The sequence below is a fragment of the Pelobates fuscus genome, chromosome 4 (genome assembly GCF_036172605.1).
Source record: "Pelobates fuscus isolate aPelFus1 chromosome 4, aPelFus1.pri, whole genome shotgun sequence".
In the NCBI taxonomy this organism is placed as follows: domain Eukaryota; kingdom Metazoa; phylum Chordata; class Amphibia; order Anura; family Pelobatidae; genus Pelobates; species Pelobates fuscus.
In genome coordinates, this window is record NC_086320.1 from 145,005,039 (window position 1) to 145,025,928 (window position 20,890).

Below are 20,890 nucleotides of genomic sequence, written 5' to 3' on the forward strand. Positions count from 1 at the left end.
AGCTCTGCCTCGAGGGGTCAATGTAAAAATTGTAATCAACATGTAAAGAAAAAGTGTCTCCATTTTGGAGTTAAGGCAAATTTGTGAAAGATTCTCCAGTTTAGTCATAGTTACAATTTGGCTTTTTTTTTGCCATTGTTTTGACATTCAGATTTATTTTATGAAAATTCTGAGTTTAGTGACTAACCCTGTATGTTTGCTTAATAACCATTTCTCACCACCCAATCAACACAAGCTAATGTGTGTTACTATACCAAAAAAGGAGAACATTTCTGAAGCTATTAAATGGAAGGCACATTGGAGTTTTAGCCGATGATTGGTGGAAACACATAGTATGACTATCTCTCCATTTAGACCACGGATCAATACTTAAAGGGACCCTATAGTCACCAAAACAACTACAGCTTATTGTATTTGTTCTGGTGAGTAGAACATCCCCATCAGGCTTTTTGCAGTAAACACTGTGTTTTACAGCTTAGTGATAACTCCACTGACCAATCCTTAGATGGTTGCTAGAGGTGTTTTTGGGGGCAGTGCTGCACAGTGTGCAGTACTGCCATTCAGTGTATTCAGTGTATTCAGTGTATCCACCCTCTGGAGACACTGACATTTCCTCATAGAGATGCATTGATTCAATGCATATCTATGAGAAGATGCTGATTGGCAAAGGCTTTGTTTGACTTGTGCTGGCTTTGCCCCTGATCTGCTCCCTGACTAGCTCAGCCAATACAATGGTTTTCTATGTAAAAGCATTGTGATTGGCTGAGAGAATCTCTTCTGATGATGTCCGCCAAGCAGGCAGATCAGGGGCAGAGCCATCAGCAGACTGGAATTAAGGTAAGATTTTGCTATATTTAGGGGAGCAAGGGGACCGAAGGGGGCTAGATAGTGATTTTACCATTATAGGGTCAGGAATACATGTTTGTGTTCCTGACCCTATAGTGTTCCTTTAAAACCCAACATCTAGAGATGATGCTTCAAAACTATTACAAGTAAACAGCTTTTATAGTTAGATATTTTTTCATGGATTCTTTACAAGTTTATATGTTCTGTTACATTTTCTGCAATATGGAATATCGGGAGTAAACTTTGTTTTACTGATAAACAACCACAGAGGCAGGAACAAGTAACATTCAGGTATTAAACATCTGAACCCATTTGTTGAGGTGAAGGGGCGTATTCACTAAACAAAGAATTGAAAACAGACTTTCACTATTTAGGCCAAAACAAATTCTGTTACAACAGATTTCTTTTGAAATTAATTGTGTTGGCCTACTTTATGCATGCTAATTTTCAACTCACTGTCTAGTGAATAAACCCCTTTAATAAATACCTCCCAGCATTGATAGGTATGCATATCGGGATCAGTGGGCAGGCCTAAAAAGGAGGAGTAGCAAGTGATTGGTCTGCCTGGAAAAGGGGGAAGTCACGGGCTTGCACACTGAAGGACTGGATCGACCTGTCTTCAGTCTGCAGGACGTTGCCGAGAGCTCTGCTGAAGCGATCTCTGCAGGGTTTTAGTATCCGTACACACCACAAATGCTTCTAATTATCATGTAATGAAGCACTCGCACTGTTCCGCCCAAGGACAGTTATCTACTGTCCTCAAATTCAACTATTGGGGAGCCTGCTGGGCCTGGATGGCAATGCGCAGGATCTGCATTCTCTGTTATTTAAAAGAGGTTTTAACGTATTAAAGAGTGCAAAGCCACTAATACATTGTGGCAAGTTGGAAATCCCAAATTATGGTACAATTTGTGCTTTTTATGCACAATGGAAACAATGGAAACAGTTAGGCCTGCAAATTAGTTACTCTTAATAGGTTTTCAATATAAAATTATTAAACATATACTTCCAAACATTTAAGGTTAAAAATGTTGAAAATAAATCAGCATTACCCATCTTAAATAAGGGGCTATTATAGTACGTCTCAGGGACATTAATACAGGATGGGAGAGTGGGGGGGCTGGATATTACCTTAAGACCTAGTAATCTGTACAACTGAACTAAATCGCTTGGTGAATCAGCATTAAGAAAACATGCACTGAATAGGCTCAGAACGACCAGAAAGTAATTAAGTAAAATTATGGCATTTGACAGGATTCCTGTATGATACCGCCCAGACGGCTGGTTACCTGTTTATCTCTTCCTGTTAGCGTTTCACATAAATCATTAGTTTTCTGACACTTTTGCTCACCTATCTGGGTTGAGAGGTGTGTTTAATAGGCCCGGGATCCATCAGAAAAGTTATAACAAAGCCCCATGTTAAATCACACTCTGCGTGATATATTAGGCAAAGGACTTTAAAACCATATAAAACTTTACCTGATGTAATAGCACTAAGAAGCTATTAATGTTTTAAGCTGGTCTCAGTATGGAGGTAACACCTGCAACACTTTCCTCAGAGAATTGCAATAACTTTTACATTTCTGTGTTTCAAACCTCCCCATAAACCAAAAATCCTGAGCCTGAGCTCATGGGCAGGGAGAGCTTTCTAAATAGGCTCTTTGTACTTTGACATTTAAGGCCCACACCCTCATTTGTTGGCTGCCCCAGCTGAGAATGTTCGTGTGACTAACGGTTGTATCATTTAATGCATTTATTTTACAGAAACAAGAGTGAATTCAGGTACTTTGCTGTGTGCTGGCAGTCTTTGATGTACAAGTAGTCTTGTGGCAAACATGGTTCATGGGGACTACCCAAGCTTATTAGCATGGGGTATACCGAAAAGATAGTGTAACAGTGGAAAATGAAAGTATTGCAGTGAGCATATAAATAATTTGACATTGAAAGCAGTTTTTTTTTCAGTACTTGTCAGAGAAGTAACTTCTCTTGGGTAATTCACTGCAAATTGTACAGTTTTGGGAATTGACAGTGAATTCAAAGCCAATTTCAAATTTCTGGCTATAGTATAGAAGAGAACACATACCTGACATGGAGAATTTATGGAATGTGATATTTTGGCTTAAAATAAAAATTTGCTTTGGGTTCACTTTAAATTCTGGATAAACCACAACTTAGTATATATCCATGCATGTTTTGGACCCTCTTTGTAATTAATTTTTTTGGTGTGGGGGGATTCTGCCATGTCAAGGTAATATTACACCATTCATATATATTCTCAGGAATTTATTTTAAATATTAATGCTCATATACAATGCACTCACTTATCATGTGTCACCCCAATCACTAAAAATCAACAAAATTATTAATTGCATTAATTTTCATCTCATCTATTCATTATCTTTACGAACACTTTTAATATGCATACATTATGCATTCTGTCTAGACTACACATTCTTAGTACATTTAACAATTAATCTTCACTCTGGCTACTTTGGGATTTTACCCTTCCTTTTTGTGTAATTAAAACCCTCTTCCTTTAAAGTGTAAGCTCATTTAAGTTTGGCCCTCATCAACTTTTGTCCCTGTATGCCAAACTATTGTTTTATCGTCGATGAATATGTTGGTGCTTCATAAAAATGTATCACAATGAACTTAAGCAGTAAAACTTCAGAGTTTGTGAACTTGCAAATGCTAATATGGAGAAGGAACAATTGTTGTAGGTTACCAATTATTCCTTTCGAATTAAAACAGTAAGGTCAAATTCTTATCAGCCTGGGATCTGAAACAAATAATAATTTGTTCCACCGCCCAGGGATTTGTAACGTAAACTGCTGCAGTACTTACTAAGCACTTCCTTATAGCAAGTCATACACACAAATGAATGTAACCCCAAATCTATAATGTCTTGTTTCAGAATATACAATTGTTAGACATGTCTGGGTTCTATTTTGTAGAAAGAGGGGGTCTACTGATTAAAGTCCTACATAACTTTAAAAAAATTAGTCTTGAATCAAAACAATATTTGGAATTATTGCATCCCACAAGTAAATAAAATAAATACAAAATCTTGACTGATTCAAGAGCAGAATGATATATAATGTCAGTATCCTGTCGATGCCATTTTTCTTGTACTAAAATATCATCACTGCTTTCTTGGTGTCAGTTGAATGGAATTCAGACCTCTGATTGACAAAAGTAATCTGTTCACCGCAAGATACACATATAGTGAACCAAGAAATCTTAAAGTAAACTTAATTTTAAATCAATACGTGGTCTCTTGTGAGGACATATTATTTTTCAAAAATGACAGAAATTGGGACACCTAATAGGATGATGTCTCCCATTTTGAATTTTAATTTAATAAAGAAATGAAATACTATAACAGGATATAGATGTGGTTATCAGAATGTAGCATTAAACAAATAATTTGAAGTCAGGTAATCCATACTGTTTCATGTAGTGTAAGTGATATACCTAGAATTAGGACGCAGACTTTAGTTATTTACATGTATGATCATCATGCCTTTTATGATGGAACAGAAGAGAAATTTGGTATGAAAGGGAAAACATGATCTTTATAGCAGGTAGCAGGAAGTGCTCCATTAATTCCTAATTGTTATACATTGTATAATCAGTGACCACAAATACGTAGATTTAAGGCATGGAACCTGGTGCAAAAGGAATTGGATTCATGTCTTCTGGTGGATTTCATGTGCTTATTTAAAAAGCAGATTTTAATCACCTAGATTTGCTGGTTCAACTTACTCTTACTGCTTATATGATTAGGCAATTATGTGTTATCAGATTAATTTTCTAATTGGGTTGTAACATTTGATAAATTATAGGAACACAAAATGAAAAAGTTATTCGGAGAAATACAAGATGAACCATGTACCATGTAGTGCTTCTTAAACATTTTGATTTGGGGGATTGCAAGGTATTTTGAATTGTGTCCCCATCATGACAAACCCACTTCTGTGTTGTCTTGCCTTTTTCTGTGTCTATGTACTTTTCAAGCCTGTCATATTTCTAATATATCAGTGAGGTGCGCAATCCTCTGCAGTCCCCAAAGCAGTAAATTAACAGAGCAGATAGTTGTATTGCCATCAGTAGTCTACGGAACCTTCATCAAGCTGAACTTCAATGCCTTGGGATAGGGCAAACATTAACATGACTTTTAACAGAATTGTTAAGAAGTAGAACATTTGGACCCCCTGATATACCAACGCCTTTCCGAGAATTTGAGAAGCTAAATTGTCAATACTGTGTATGCTGGTTCCTAAAATACAAAAAAATGAACATACATTGAATAGGTGTAGAAACAGAAAGACAATGTGTGAAATGTTCAAACTGTCAAGCTGATATTTGTGCACAAAAACAGCAATGGAACATTTAGGTTTTCATGGCCTTAAACAAATGATTTTTGTGTTATATGTTTAATAGAAGATATATAATTATACACAAACTAAGGAACTCTGACATATTTCAGAAATCTATAATTATATACCTGTGTCAAACTTGAATTACTCTCTTTCCACATTTTCTGTTAGCATTCCCTTCTGTTTATTTGGATAGCTGTTGTAATATTGCAACCTTTGGAGAACATCGGTGATTACAACTAGCAAGATAAGCATGTGTTTCCCATTATGATTTAGATCCTTTTGAACCAAAACATGTTCAAAAGTGTTCTTGCCAAATAAAAGGTATCCAATCATAACAGTTAAGTCTATCACTCAGCATTGAGACAATTACTGTTCTTGTTTGCCCTCTTATGTAAAAATGTGTGTATTATGACACTGAAAAGCACATTGAGGTGTACAGAATATCAACAAGCCCTCACAATCTTCACACAATTTCCATTAAAGGACCACTCTAGGCACCCAGACCATTTCAGCTTAATGAAGTGGTCTGGGTGCCAGGTTCAGCTAGCTTTTACCCTTTTTTTTTATAAACATAGCAGTTTCAGAGAAACTGCTATGTTTATACTGAGGGTTAAGCCAGCCTCCAGAGCCTCTAGTGGCTGTCTCATTGACAGCCGCTAGAGGCGCTTGCGTGTTTCTCACTGTGAAAATCACAGTGAGAAGCACGCAAGCGTCCATAGGAAAGCATTATGAATGCTTTCCTATGCGACCGGCTGAATGCGAGCGCGGCTCCTGCCGTGCATGCGCATTCAGCCGATGTCATCGCGAGGAAGAAGAGGGAGGAGGAGGAAAGCTTCCCGCCCGGCGCTGGAGAAAGAGGTAAGTTTAACCCCTTCCTCCCCCCAGAGCCCGGCGGGAGTGGGTCCCTGAGGGTGGGGGCACCCTCAGGGCACTCTAGTGCCAGGAAAACGAGTATGTTTTCCTGGCACTAGAGTGGTCCTTTAAGCTCACTTTGTGCAAGTGGCACAGATAAATGCCTTAATGTTATAAAATTGCAACCAGCCTGCTGAGATGGTTTCCCACTTGCTATAACCCTACTGACAATCACCCATGTGGAATGTTGATAAAATCCAGTGGTAATGTTGATTAATTTCTAATGGTTGCATTTTTTCTTGGATCAGACATTTCAGACTTGTCATGGAGGGTTAAAGGGACACTCTTAGCACCAAAACAACTTTGTCTTAATGAAGTGATTTTATTAGGTAGATCACACCAATGCAGTCTCGCTGCTTAATTCTCTGCCATTAGGGAGTTAAATCACTTTGTTTATGCAGCTCTGGTCACACCTCCTCTGCATGTGACTCACACGGTCTTCCTATACACCTCTTGTACAGAAAGATAAAATTTTTTTATTTTCCTTAATTCCATATCATGTTTTATTTAGAATTTTTATCTCCTGCCCCTTATAGAGAAAACAATAACTATCCCTTACTGAGATAGTGAGTGATATACTAAAGTGCCTGAATAAAAGCAGCTCAACACAAAAAGTGGAATACCTTAATCCACAATAAAGTGCAAAATACAAGAAAAAGAAAGGTATAAATAATATACCAGCGAGTGGAGCGCTATAATGAATATAGATATACATAATGAGGGGGTATACTCACCCCTCCAACATAGTGATACAATGTGTCCAAATGTACATACAAAGTAAAACAACAAAAAAAGAGAATATAGTGCAGATGGTTTACAAAAATAAAAAATGAATAATAGTAGCAATTGGTTGAAACCACTCACGTGGGTTGGAGCCTATAAGCTATTGGCTCCCTAAGTGACTCATTTTTGCTCTTGAGGCAGCAACACACCCCTTTATCCCAAACGATGTTCTCCCGAAGATATGGAACAAGCAGAGAGAAAAAAACTCATAGGTGGTATTGTACAGATAGTGTATACAATATAGTGAGATAGTAATGATTATGCTTACCTTAGACAGAGCCTTGAATTCCTGGCTCTGAGGTTTGTTGGCAATACGCTCAGGGCCGGCCTTAGGCATTTGGGCGCCCTGTGCAGAAAATCTTCACAGCGCCCCCCCCTCCCCCACTCCTTACCCCTTCCCACACACCCTGTCACACACACACACACACAGGCAGGCAGACAGCCATACACACACACACACACAAACACACTCAGGCAGTCATACACAGACAGCCACACACAAACACACACACAGACATAGAATGTGACGGCAGATAAGAACCATTCGGCCCATCTAGTCTGCCCAGACAGTCACACATAGGCAGTCACACACAAACACACACACACACAGGCAGACAGCCAAACACACAGAGGCAAACAGCCACACACACACACACAGTCACACACACAGACAAACAGTCAAACACACACAGACAAACAGTCAAACACACACTGTCAGACAGCCACACACACACAGACAGACAGACACACATACACACACTGGCAGACAGTCACACACACACATGCAAACAGTCACACACACACACGCGCAGACAGTCACACACACACACGCGCAGACAGTCACACACACACGCGCAGACAGTCACACACACACACGCGCAGACAGTCTCACACACACACAAACATAGGCAAACAGTCACACACACACAGGCAGACAGCCACACACACACAGTCAGACACACACACTCACTAACAGACAAACACACTCACAGACACACACTAACAGACACACACACACTAACAGACACACACTAACATACACAGACACACACTAACATACACAGACGCACACTAACATACACACACACACACACACACACGCACTAACAGACACAGACACACAGTAACATAAACAGACACACACTAACATACACACACTAACAGACACACACACTCACCCACATTAACACATTTTTTTAAATTTATTTAGACACCCACCCCCCCCCCAGCCTCCTTACCTTTGGGAATGCTGGGGGGGGGTCTCTTCCTCCCTGGTGGTCCAGTGGCTGCTGGGCGGTCGGGCGGCGCTGGTGAGCGGCCGGCGAGGGAGCACTTCCTCTGAGCTGTTTGCTCAGCTCCCTCGCGCGCCGCAGAGTGAGGCTGGGAGCCGGAATATGACGTCATATTCCGGCTCCGCCTCTCAGCCTCACTGTGCGGCGCGCGAGGGAGCTGAGCAAACAGCTCAGAGGAAGTGCTCCCTCGCCGGCCGCCCACCAGCGCCGCCCGACCGCCCAGCAGCCCGGCATGTCTGTTAGCCGCAAGGCTAACAAGACATTTGCCTTGGGCATTTGGGGGCGGTTTTTTTTGCCGCCCCCTGGAAAATGCCGCCCAAGGCAAATGCCTTGTCAGCATTGCGGCTAACAGACATGCCGTGTGAGCTATGCGGCCGCAGGGCGCCCCCTGCACCATGGCGCCCTGTGCGTCCGTACAGCTCGCACACCCCTAAGGCCGGCCCTGAATACGCTAATTTATTGGGCCTCGTTACCTATCGCCGTTACATAGATGACCTGTTTTTTATCTGGGAAGGTACAGAAGAATCACTAACCGACTTCATTAATACATTGAACAATAATGATTGGGGTATAGCCCTTACTATGGATTTTAACAAAACGAGAGTGAACTTTTTAGATCTTGACCTTTTTATTGAAGATAATAAAATCAAAATTAGCACTCATTTAAAAAAAGTAGAAGTGAATAGTTTTATTCACACCACGAGCTGTCATTTTACACCTTGGCTTAAGGGAATCCCCAAATCCCAATTTATCCGGATAAAAAGAAACTGCACTGAGGAGACTAAATTTATTGAACAGTCGCATAAATTAGAAGGTAAAATGTTGGAAAAAGGATATAAACAAGATGATCTAACCAAAGAGCTCAATCAAGTAATGGCAATTAAGAGAGAAACCATATTAACAGATAAAGGGATTAATGAGAATAAAGAAAGATTTAATGATAATGACAACATACCTATTTTCTGTAATTACAGTCATGGCAACCGTCATTTAAAAAAAAATATTAATAGACACTGGTCAATCCTAAAGGAAGACCCAGTCCTGTCCACCATTCTACCAGACAAACCGGTGGTCTTTAGAGGGGCACCTAACATGAAAAAATTACTAGTAAGGAACCACATCAGAAAACCATGCAGCATAAAGCCAATTGATACTAGGAAAGGTTTCTTTGGTTGTGGAATATGTTTGGCGTGCAGGAACACTGGAAGCAAAAAAAGACATATAGGGAAATTCAAAAGTACTAAAGAAAATTAAGAATTCAACATAAACAATCTCATCACTTGCCATTCAACCAATGTAGTGTACCTGTTGGAATGTCCATGCGGCCTCAAGTATGTGGGCCGCACAAAACGTAACTTGCATATTAGCATAGAAGAGCATATAAGGAACATTAAGAAGGGATATGAAGGACAGAGTGTATCCAATCATTTCAAGATTACACACAACAGCAATCCTCAGGGGCTCATATTTATTGGCATACACAAAACTTTAGGAAATTGGAGAGGCGGTGATTTTAATAAAATTTTAGCTCAAAATGAAATGAGGTGGATTTTTAGCCTTGGGACTTTACAACCCAAAGATTTAAATATAGATTTCGAACTCTGTAATTTCCTTTAATTATCCTTAACATTATCATATTATATCTGTACCATCTGCAATATTATATTTGTACCATCGAAAAATGTTTATGCTATTTGGTTTTATGTCCTTTTATAAAATGAAGTCTTGAATTCCAATGGGAGGAGTTTATCTTGATTGCACTTCCTCATCGAGTACGTTTTTAATCGACCCCCATTTTGGTAATCCCTTTTATTCTATATTTGAGGGATACCTCTCTGTTATTGTACCTATTTATTTATTTCACTTTGTTAATATTCATTCCGTTTTTTTTTTTTTTTTAATAATGACATTCGGGAAGATGTTGGAGGGCGGAAGTGATGTCACTTCTGCCAACCACTGCCCTGAATGGGTGCTATTATGCTAGTATGAGGAAGCTCATACTAGAGTGAAACGCGTTTAGCTGGAGTTTGGACTTTTATACTTGGACTTTCTATAATTTTGCTTATATGCTTTTGAGAAGTCTAAATATTGTTTTTATTATTATTTTTTATCTCTACAATAAATCGTTATTTTTTTTTATATATTAGTCCATATAGTCTTTTCTAGCCTCCAGAACACCGTTTGGGATAAAGGGGTGTGTTGCTGCCTCAAGAGCAAAAAGGAGTCACTTACGGAGCCAATAGCTTATAGGCTCCAACCCACGTGAGTGGTTTCAACCAATTGCTACTATAATTCATTTTTTATTTTTGTAAACCATCTGCACTATATTCTCTTTTTTTGTTGTTTTACTTTGTATGTACATTTGGACACATTGTATCACTATGTTGGAGGGGTGAGTATACCCCCTCATTATTTATATCTATATTCATTATAGCGCTCCACTCGCTGGTATATTGTTTATACCTTTCTTTTTCTTGTATCCTGCCCCTTATAGCCTGCACAAGACTCGTGTGTAATTAAAGTACAATTAACAGAGCAGAAGATAAGAACTTATAATGGGTACACAGGTACTGTAAGATCTGATTGAAAATCAAACCATTGTGTGAGTCACAGCCAAGGGAGGTGTGGCCAGGCCTGCATAAACAGAAACAAAACTGATTTACTCCTAATTGCCTAACTAATCTGCTTAGCGTTTCTCTTTAATAGAGCGAACACTGAACTTTGCATTAGGTAATATATGAAATATTACAGGCATATTGCAATCAGAACATATACATATATGTCAAATGGATATTTGAGCTTTTTGTTTTAAGAGCAAATCGAACCATGTCATAATTTGAAGATTCCTAACCCAGATAAAATAGAGTACTTGCCAAATAGAGCATGTGGATGTGGTAAAGCAAATGTTTTAATGTATTAATTTATTTGCAGATACTCATAATTATTCATACCTGACTTCCTATAATTGTAACACTGATTTATTGGTTTTGTAGCACTAAGGTTAATATTTTAATACATTTTGTCTTCAGGAGTTAGATTGTGATTCATAACATGCACAGATGGAAGTAGGAATCTCTGCAATTACCAAGGACCCCCGGGTATCATTGGATATCTGAAGGTCACCTCTGTCAGGTGAATCAACAGTCCTAGATTAAGAGAAGCGCAAGGTGCTCAAAGTGAGTGATGCACATTGCCCTTTAAATCCATTTAGATACCAATTGTCACATTGTTCTGCACATGGCCCTTTAAATCACTGCAGTGATATTGAGTCTGCTCCCATGATGATGGAGACCCCTGGGTCTTTAAAGATCCTAAGAAGGTCTACCTTCATGCCTCTCTGCCTAGTGACTGGTGCTGGGTTTTGCTATCGGCCCAACACCGATCACAGTTTTAGGAGCTGCAGCATGAGAGGCAATACACAGTACTGAGCTCACAGAGGTTCTTTAAGAACCACATAACGTTGATAGTCTATAGACATTTTCTATTAAAGAGTAAAAAGAGTAATTGGTTTGTCTTGTACAGTGCTTGAAGTACACGAGCATTACAAATAAATTATGTCATGTGTACCATGCTTCTATTCATTTCAGCCTGTGTAAGCCATGTCCCAGTCTGGCCTAATACAGTGACATCATACTCCCTAGAGAGAAGGAGTTTATAGGTTTCAGTATGTGCTTGGTCTAATTAAACAATTTCACGACTCATTGCTAATTCACTGTTTAATGTTGGCTCTTTAAATATTGACATTCTAAAGGGAAAGATACAGATGCCGTTTGAAGAAAATTGTTCTGTCCCGTGTTTTTTTATTAGTAGTATAATCCTATTCACAACAGAAGTTAGGTACTGTTCCAATTTATGGGATCACTGGACCAGCAGGAATAGATTTTCAGCCAGACAAACAAAAACATATGGTTTCATCTGGCAAGTCGTCCTGTGTCTGTCTTCACCACCAATAACTAACAGTGAAATAGTACAAATGCACATAAACAAGCTACTTGTGTCACTGTTTTTTTTGTGCTTTTCTTATTCAAAACTAGCTACACTGTACCATGCTTACATATTGGAGCCCAATTGTGGTCCTAAGATTTTTCTAGATGATAAATCTGAGTATATGTCTACCATCGGCCATGAATATTTGAAGGTGCAATTGATAGTTCAGCAATTATCATAAAAAGGGGGAAACCCTCCCAAGTTTCAGTTGAATCCATGTATACTTGCAAATATATGGGTGCAAATAAAAAAAGAAAAAAAATTATCTTAGCAATATACCTAACACACAAACACAAAAGGATCAATAGAATGCTAAAATTTGAAAAAATAATAATACGTTGTAAAAACAAACTGGAAAAAAGCCCCAAGTTTATTTTTTACAGCTCTGCTTATAATAATTTTACACATCAAGTGCAACTAAAGAAAAATAATTCAAATTGATTCATGTATCAGTCCAGTTTGTTAAATGCCCAATATGTTTAAGATCTAAATACATATTTGGTAGTTAAGGCAAACCCTATACCAACCCTACCTCTAACTGTAAGATTACATTAAACCTTTCAGTACACCTCAATCTTAACCCTAAACTTAACCCTACACTTTCCCTAAAGCTGAAACAGTATTAACCCTAACTCAGCATTAGGAACTTGGGTGAGTCAATGTTGCTAGTGCAACACACACGCCTGTAAGTGAGCTTAGAAATTAACCATTTTTTTCACTCTTTTTTCATAGATCATACACACTTATGCCCGACAATATATATATTACAATACTTGGCAATCTTGCTGAATATTTTGCCATCTATCAATTTAGTATCAAAAGATTGTAAAGGTAACACATAGTAATGTTTTTATAGTTTATATAGTACATGTTATATATTCTTGTACAAAGCATGCTAGTACTTGTGCATAATGGAAACGTAGCCTTTAAAAACAGTACTCAGTGCCTCAGTACAGACTGTATTTTTAGTTTCACTTACAGGGACAGTTTAGTCACCTAATGGCACCATAACAGCTTCATCTAATTGAAGTTTTTATGATGCCATGAGGCCCCCAGCTCACTCCTACCTCAAGGGGTTAAACTGCTCTCGAATCGCTTAATCCCCAAAGTTGCCTCCAGTGCCGATCTCTGCTCCCCTTCAGTGGCATCTGGCTTCTGAAATTTCAGATTCAGGAAGCATGGAATGACACCGAACTGACGCTCTTAGCCAATCAGTGATTACCAATTTACAAAACTGGCTTGGCTTTAATGACTGGTTGGCTGAGAGAGTCTGCTGACCACTCTCAGTCAATCAGCGGTGTCCCTTCTCGGCAGCACCCCGCGTTTCCTGAAACTGATATTTCAGAAGCCAGATGCCACCTGGGGTGTGTGGGGGGGGGGGGAGGAGGGGTAGGGGGGGTGCAGGAGTGTAGATCAGCACTGGAGGCAACTTTGGGGTTAGACTGTTGGAGAATGGTTTAACACCTTGAGGCAACAGTGCACCAGGGGCCTCCTGGCATCATAACAACTTAATTTAGATTAAGTTGGTATGGTGCTTAGATTGTTCCTTTAACATTCTGATCCCTAAAGACCTTATGCCATCACAGAATATCCTAATTATCGAGCATTGACAGTTCCACGCTGCACTGCTGGGTTAATTGAGTTGGACATTGTAGTCTAGAATATGATTCTAAAGACCAGGTTGTTATGACAACGCAGTCTTCATTGGCCCATTTACCCGCGTCAACCCCTCTACCCACTTCCACTTAACAAGTCTCTTGTCACTGATTGTGGTGAAATAAGTTACTGAATGCTGGTGACAGGCACTCTTTCTATGGCTCTACCACAACCTTCACTGACCTTTGTGTAATAAGAGAAGAAGTCAATGTGTTGCATGCTTTTTCAACATCAAACACAAGAAAACCCCCATCTAACAATTGCTCATAGCTTCACATCTTTTTAAGTGCAATGTGCCTTTTAACATTAACCTGAAATTATTATTTGTGCCTACAGTAACAGAGGTGTAGAAAGTCTGAAGGCCTCAATAGTAACATAATCTAACATCTGTTTTAACCAGAACCTGTTCATTGACCTAAATTGAGTTCCATTTGCATTGCTACCATTACAAATTGTTTGTACTGTTCCTTTTTATGCCATTACAGAGTACTTTTCTCAGTTTTATAACTTTTCCTGAGTAGGATGTTAAAGTTGTAAAATAACATTACCTGAATAAAATATGCTGTGTTACTTTGTTTTGTGGCCTGGCAGAAGATATACCAACATGGCTAATGCTCACATTGCAGATGTTGTTGAACTATGTTTTCCAGAAGGCATAGCCAGCCTTACAATATATATATATATATTTACAATCCACATACATCAGTAGTGTTATTGTTGTTATGCTAAATAAATACATATATATTTAAAATACAGTGAAGACTTGTTCTTTTCACAAAATCGTTTAGTTGCAGGTTGGGGGTCTTTTCAGAAAATATTCTTGTATTTATTCAAATTGTAGTCTGAAGGGAATACATTCTTCTTGTTTTGCAATTCATAGACTTATAAAACAGACCCCTTTCCATGTTGCTGACACTCAACTTGATAAATGTTCCTATATCATCGAGTTCCTTCAAAAATAGAACAGATTAACTGATGAGAGGTAACGGTTTGTCTTTCAGCCTCTCCGTAGCATGGATGGGGCCAGTTTAGGGGAACGCCAATATAAAACGTTGCATGTTTAATTTCATCTCAGACACCAGACATGAACTTTTGTATTTATGAATTGTATCTCGTGAGGAACACTTTTTATATATATATATATATATATCTCAGTAGCTTGAAATGTGTTTAGCTAAACCCATTCACTAGCAAGGGATGCTGTATTTATAAATATCCTTGTTGGTGGTGACATCATAAACCACAACTGTATTTACATGTGTGTGTATTTCAGCCCTGATTGAGCTCAATATGTTTAGTCTGACTACGATTATACCAAATGTGCAGACATTTATCAAATGGACCATCAGTAGCAGAAGAAAAAGCAATAGTATATCCAAGTTAAAATTTTTGCTTTGATTATTACAAATCCATGGAGCCCTTGGGTCCAAAGCTTCTTCAGCAACATGGTTATTTGCAAATAGATTTTTATAGCACATTAGTGCTGGAGGAGAGTCCAAAGAAAATAGTTCCTCTGAATATTAGAAGCAGCTGTAACTTTCTTATGCCTGATGACTCATACATTTTTTTTTATTGGGTGGGAGTGCGAGGCAAAAGACACACAGAGTCTTATTCAAGACGTTGTTTGTTTTGCCAGGGGTATCCTAGCCACAAGCCAACTTGATCTTACCAAAATGCAACTCATGTTTATTTAATTTTTTTCTTCTCTTCTAACAGTTCCAATTATAAAAACAGAGCCCGCTGATGAGTATGAGTCAGCCCAAACCTGTGGCCCTATGAACCAAGGATTAACTCAACTCTCAAAGCCATACTACAGCCAACAGATCATGATGCCCCCTGATCCTGGTTCGTGCCTTGTGCCTGGTTTCACATCCTGTCAGCAAAGAAACACTGTGATGTCATCGTCTCCAAATTCAAGCCCCAAGCTCCATGACCTTCCCAGTTCTGCCTACAACAAATGCATCTCGAATTCTGGTCACACTCAGCTAGGAATTCAGCAGTCTACCGGAGGTGTCCCCACCATACAGGAAGTGCCACGGTCTAGAGTAGTACACCCAAGTTCACCTGACCAGTCATCACACATCATGCTGCAGCCGCAGGTGAGTCTACATCAGAGCAGTAGCTGTCCCCTTGGTTATCAACAAACAGTCTATCCCAACAGTCCCTCCTCTCCAGTTCCATCTATTACCCAAGAGCCATCCTATTTGCAGCCGTGCAGTCCAAACCACTCGGCAGTAATGGGTCAACAGCAGCAGCAACAGCAGAAGGTTCAGAGAAATGAATCTCCAACCAGTCAACCACTGTCACTGCCAGAGTTGCATGAGGACAGTAATCATAATTTGGCCCCTATTCCTGTAACGATCAAGCGTGAACCTGAAGAGCTGGATCAATTGTACTTGGATGATGGTAAGTGTTCCACAGCTGTTGAGGCATTCATTCCACTATATTTGCTGTATCAGTACGTTCTTTATTAACCAGATTGCTTTCAGGAGAACTCATAAATTAACAGCACAGGGAGACGGCGCAGAAATCTGTCCATTTAGAATTAATAAAAATAAGAAGAGGGAGTTGAAACTGCTCCTAATGTTGTATTTCTCATACTGTGTATTTTAAGCATTAAGTGCCATTCATAACCACAGAGGTAGCTTAACCACCAATTCATACAAAGAAGTAATTGCAACCATATGCTGTTAGCTCATGCAGGTGATCTGATAACGTCTGTGTGGAACTGCAGTAGTCTAAGTCTCAAGTGCGGGGAGTCTTACAGCGGCTGCAGCCCAGCACAAATAGACATTTAAAAAAACAGTATCAAGTGACAGCCCGCAGCATTACGTTATTGATATTTTATCTTTTCTTGTACCCATTAATTCATATACTAATACTGAGTTTTGTACTGCTTCTGTCAGTAAGTAATCCAAGCAGTTTTTTTTAATCGATGCAAATTTTTACCTCTCACAGCTAAAATCCGAAAAAATCTCATTCTATGTGTAAATAACATTATGAATTGAATTGTGTCCTTGGGAATGTCGACAACCTAAAGCCTTGTGTTTTGAAAGAAGTTTTATAGCTCAGCAGTTAGTTGTGGCAAGAGTACAAACTGAACTTACAAAATCTAGGCCTCAGTAGCCAAATTTTAAAAACCGTTCAACTTTGCAGACTTTTGCCAACTTAGCTGTCTTGGCCTACAATTTGCAAGTATTTTGTCAATCCTCCACAACTCAGTGTTTAGTTAATTAATGGAGCAGATAACTGGCTCAGCCCTCCCATGAATGTGTGATCTAGAGTTAGTCCTAGGAGAATCCATTAGTGTTACTACTTTCAATAACATTTCAATTTTTATGTTATTATTGTATCTACAATTAGGAATGTGCACTCTTTAAATATGGGTGTGAATATATGCTATATTGTCCTACATAATATGTTAAATCCAAATATTCATAAAGCATACATATAAATGCTGTATTATTTCTTTTTGGTCCCAAGATACAGAAAAAACATTATAAGCTTTTTTTTTCAACCTCATTTTGTCTGTCTATATTATATTGCCTTTAGCTGCACTTTAAATTAGGATTTCCCACATTGGTTCACATACCAGATTACCTTGTCAGAAAATTTAAACTACCCCAGCCTGACTGTGGCATTTATACATTTAATATATATAGATATATATATATATGTTTGTAAACACCAAAATACTATAAAAACAGGAGTGCACTAGTATAGATAAGAATAGAATATACGGTTTCTTTAAGCAATTGAACACTATTTTGTTTTAATCAAACACTGTTGTTTGCTAAGATAAAGGAAAATAGAAATACTATCAATATTATTAGGACACTAGGAACCAAAACAACTTTAGCTTCATGAATCAGGTTTGGTATATACATCATGTCCCTGCAGTCTCACTGCTCAATTGTCTGCCATTTAGAAGTTCAATCGCTTTAACTTCAAGTCACATCTCCCTGCTGCACAGCCTTCCTAAAAAGTTCCTGTAATGAGAGATCTAATGTTTAAATGTTCTATATTGCACAGTCTGTTTAATTTAGAATTGTATATCTCCTGCTCAGTTAGTAGTCTTCTAGACCCTGCAGGAGCCTTGTGTGTGATTAAAGTTCAATTTAACTCCTTAAGGACCAAACTTCTGGAATAAAAGGGAATCATGACGTGTCACACATGTCAAGTGTCCTTAAGGGGTTAAAGAGCAGGAGATAAAAACTTATAAAGCAAGCTAACATCTGATCGGAAATAAAACCATTTAGAAGAGGTGTGGCCAGGGTTGCATAAACAGAAATTAATTCTGAAATGGCCAAAAATTGAGCAGTGAGACTGCAAGGGAATGATCTATACACAAAAACTCCTTCATTAAGCTAAAGTTGTTCTTAATGCCCATAGTATAACATTACAATTTTATTTTACTCATATTTGTTTAAAATTTTTGACCATGCAGTACATAGGCACAAGATGTCATTCTTCCTTGTTACTGTTTTTTGGTTTTGAAGAAAAGGTTATGATTATTTCTGCATACATATTGGTATCCCTTTTTTTTTTTTTTTAAAGTAAAAATAAATTATACGTAGATGGTATTTAAGTACACACCACAATATAATATGCTTTGCATGTCAATGGTACATAATTGGTGACTTGAAACTCAATTATAATTGGCTGGCCATCCAATTAAATGCTTGGACAGAAGCAAACTTCTCCAAAAAAACAAACATACGTTCTGGAGACGTTTCATGTAGCAGGGGCACACTTGTCAGCTCATTTAATATATTGCACGCAGTGTTTTGCTTTCGTGACTGGGCTGCTTCTGAAACAATTTAAGGCATTATATTGTGCAAATAAAATATGTAAGTTATACCGTGCTGAATATGTTATCAAACATATGGTTCCAAAAGAGGTTTTAGGGTGTTTTGATAGGTTAATGTAAAATGTGATTATGTGACTTTATTGACCCATGATTACGCACTCGTCACTAAATATCCCCAAAGCGCTCTGTATTTTTTTGTTACCATTTTGGGGGAATTTTTTTTTTTTTTTTTTTTTTTAAGTAGGATTATAATTTACGATTGCATGTTACTGACTGTATGAAATAAGATGTATGGTTGAGCTGTCTACTTTAACTAATTGGTGCCAAACAACATCTGAATGTGATTGTCTTTCAGGGATAATATAAAACAAAACAGAGTTCATTGTGTCTTTTCTAAGACATTGTTAAGCATACTATTTAAAACAGCACGATCCTGGCTGATTTAGATTTACAAAAAAAAAAAAGGAATCTGTGACTGGGTAACAAGGGAAGCCTTTTACTATCCAGACAAAAACACATTTCCTTATTACTGCAGCTGCAAAGTTCAATAAAAAAAAGTCAGACTTGTTCAAATTCTTTATTACATCTTGGAATATGATTTTGTAGATCTTGCTAATGAATTTTGCTAATAAATAACAGATTGTAATAGCTGTCTTTAAGGAAGCCTGTTGGGCCACAAATGATCGAGGCGTGCTAGTTACAAACTTTTCAGACGTTGCATACATACATATTGAACACTGGTTTCGTAATCTTATTTTGTATAACTGCCATGGATCAGTTCTTCTTAAAAGTTGAAAAGGATGATACAGTTTAAACGAGGCATTCACTGGTGTCTAAATTGTAAGAAACAGTTCTTGGGATTTCAGGAGGGCTTAGTGGAGGTGGGTTAAGCAATCTTCACAAAACTATATCTTTAAAGTTATAAATTTTTGGTGATTTTACAGCACAGTGTACAAATTCAACTTATGCCTGAATTCAAGGCAACATTTCCATCACAAAAATAGACCTGTCATGTAAACACTCTTTTGTATTATACAATCTGTGCATTTTTTTTCTGTATTTATTATTGTTTTTTAATTAAAAAAAAAAAAATCAAGCTTAAGCTGTTTTTACATTGCAAACACAATTAAATTCTTCTCTTGTTATGCCATACAGCCTACATAACCACTATGGCCCACAAGTGTCAGTGTTTGCCTGCTACCTGTGTGCTAAACATTCTCCTTATCATTTGTAGTAGATTGTACTCATAGGAAATGTAAAACAGGTGATTAACAGTTTGCTCTGCCCTATCAAGGTATAGAAAATGGACTAAACATTAAACTCTGATGTACTGTAACTCAGATTCATTTCTTATTCCAAGTAGGCAGAGTCCAAATAACTGTTACTCTATCACCTCTAGAACGAAATGTGCAGCACAAAATGAGCTGTTTTACATAGTGGATCCTCAACCAGAGTATTCGGGGTTCTTCACCCCTTCCCCAGCATTCACACTGCTTTGAAGGGTATATTTCCATTCCATGTTTTTATGTAGGGACTTCCAAGATTGGGAATCATGTGGCTGGAAGACTTGTTGGAACACCCACAACATGGCAACAAATAAAACTCATCCTTGTGACCTTGAGATGAATAGATGAACCCAAACTAGCTGTGTCCTTGGCACATGCATTTTATGGTTTTATTATTTTCAGTAAGCATCAACAATAATATATTTCCTAGAAGTATTGAATGACCCATTAAAGCGGTTCTGTCAATGTCTGAATTAGCAAACACCCCCGATGGTGACATAGCTGCTGGGGGTTCGGTGGCTGGCGAGAGCTGCAGGTAAAGGTGAGATTTACTTACCTGAACCTGTCACTTGCAGGCATCTTGTTCTGGTGGATTCTCTTCAGATCCTGCCACTTCAGCGCTAGGAGCCGACACCACTGCTGTACTCTTTCATATGTGAGGTCTTGCGGGATCCTCTTTAATCACAGCCAATTCACTGCAGTTGTCACTGGTGATGGCAGCTGGAATTGACATTTAGACTGCGCCCTGAGTCTAAGAAAGTCAGGTGGAGGAGAACTACAGAGGACAAAATAGTCCCTACTTTGTCTGTATAACTGTTGACTTGGTTGGAATTTCAGTGAAATTCTAACACATTCAAAATGAGAATTGTATAAAGATACTATCTTTATGAAATACAATTTGGGGGCGGGGAGGGAGAAAAGGGGAGATTTGAAGTG

The 20,890-nt window shown here is 38.3% G+C and overlaps 1 protein-coding gene across 6 annotated transcripts in view; it reads left to right on the forward strand.

Moving 5' to 3' along the window:
* NFATC1 (nuclear factor of activated T cells 1) overlaps positions 1–20,890 on the forward strand; it is a 218,595-nt gene that overhangs the window by 135,526 nt on the left and 62,179 nt on the right. For 4 of the 6 annotated variants that reach the window (XM_063451648.1, XM_063451651.1, XM_063451649.1 and 1 more), the window contains one exon: positions 15,575–16,264. In XM_063451648.1, the coding sequence (XP_063307718.1) occupies positions 15,575–16,264 (690 nt within the window). The remainder of the gene's footprint in view (positions 1–15,574; positions 16,265–20,890) is intronic. The other 2 variants (XM_063451650.1, XM_063451654.1) reach the window with 2 other exon arrangements.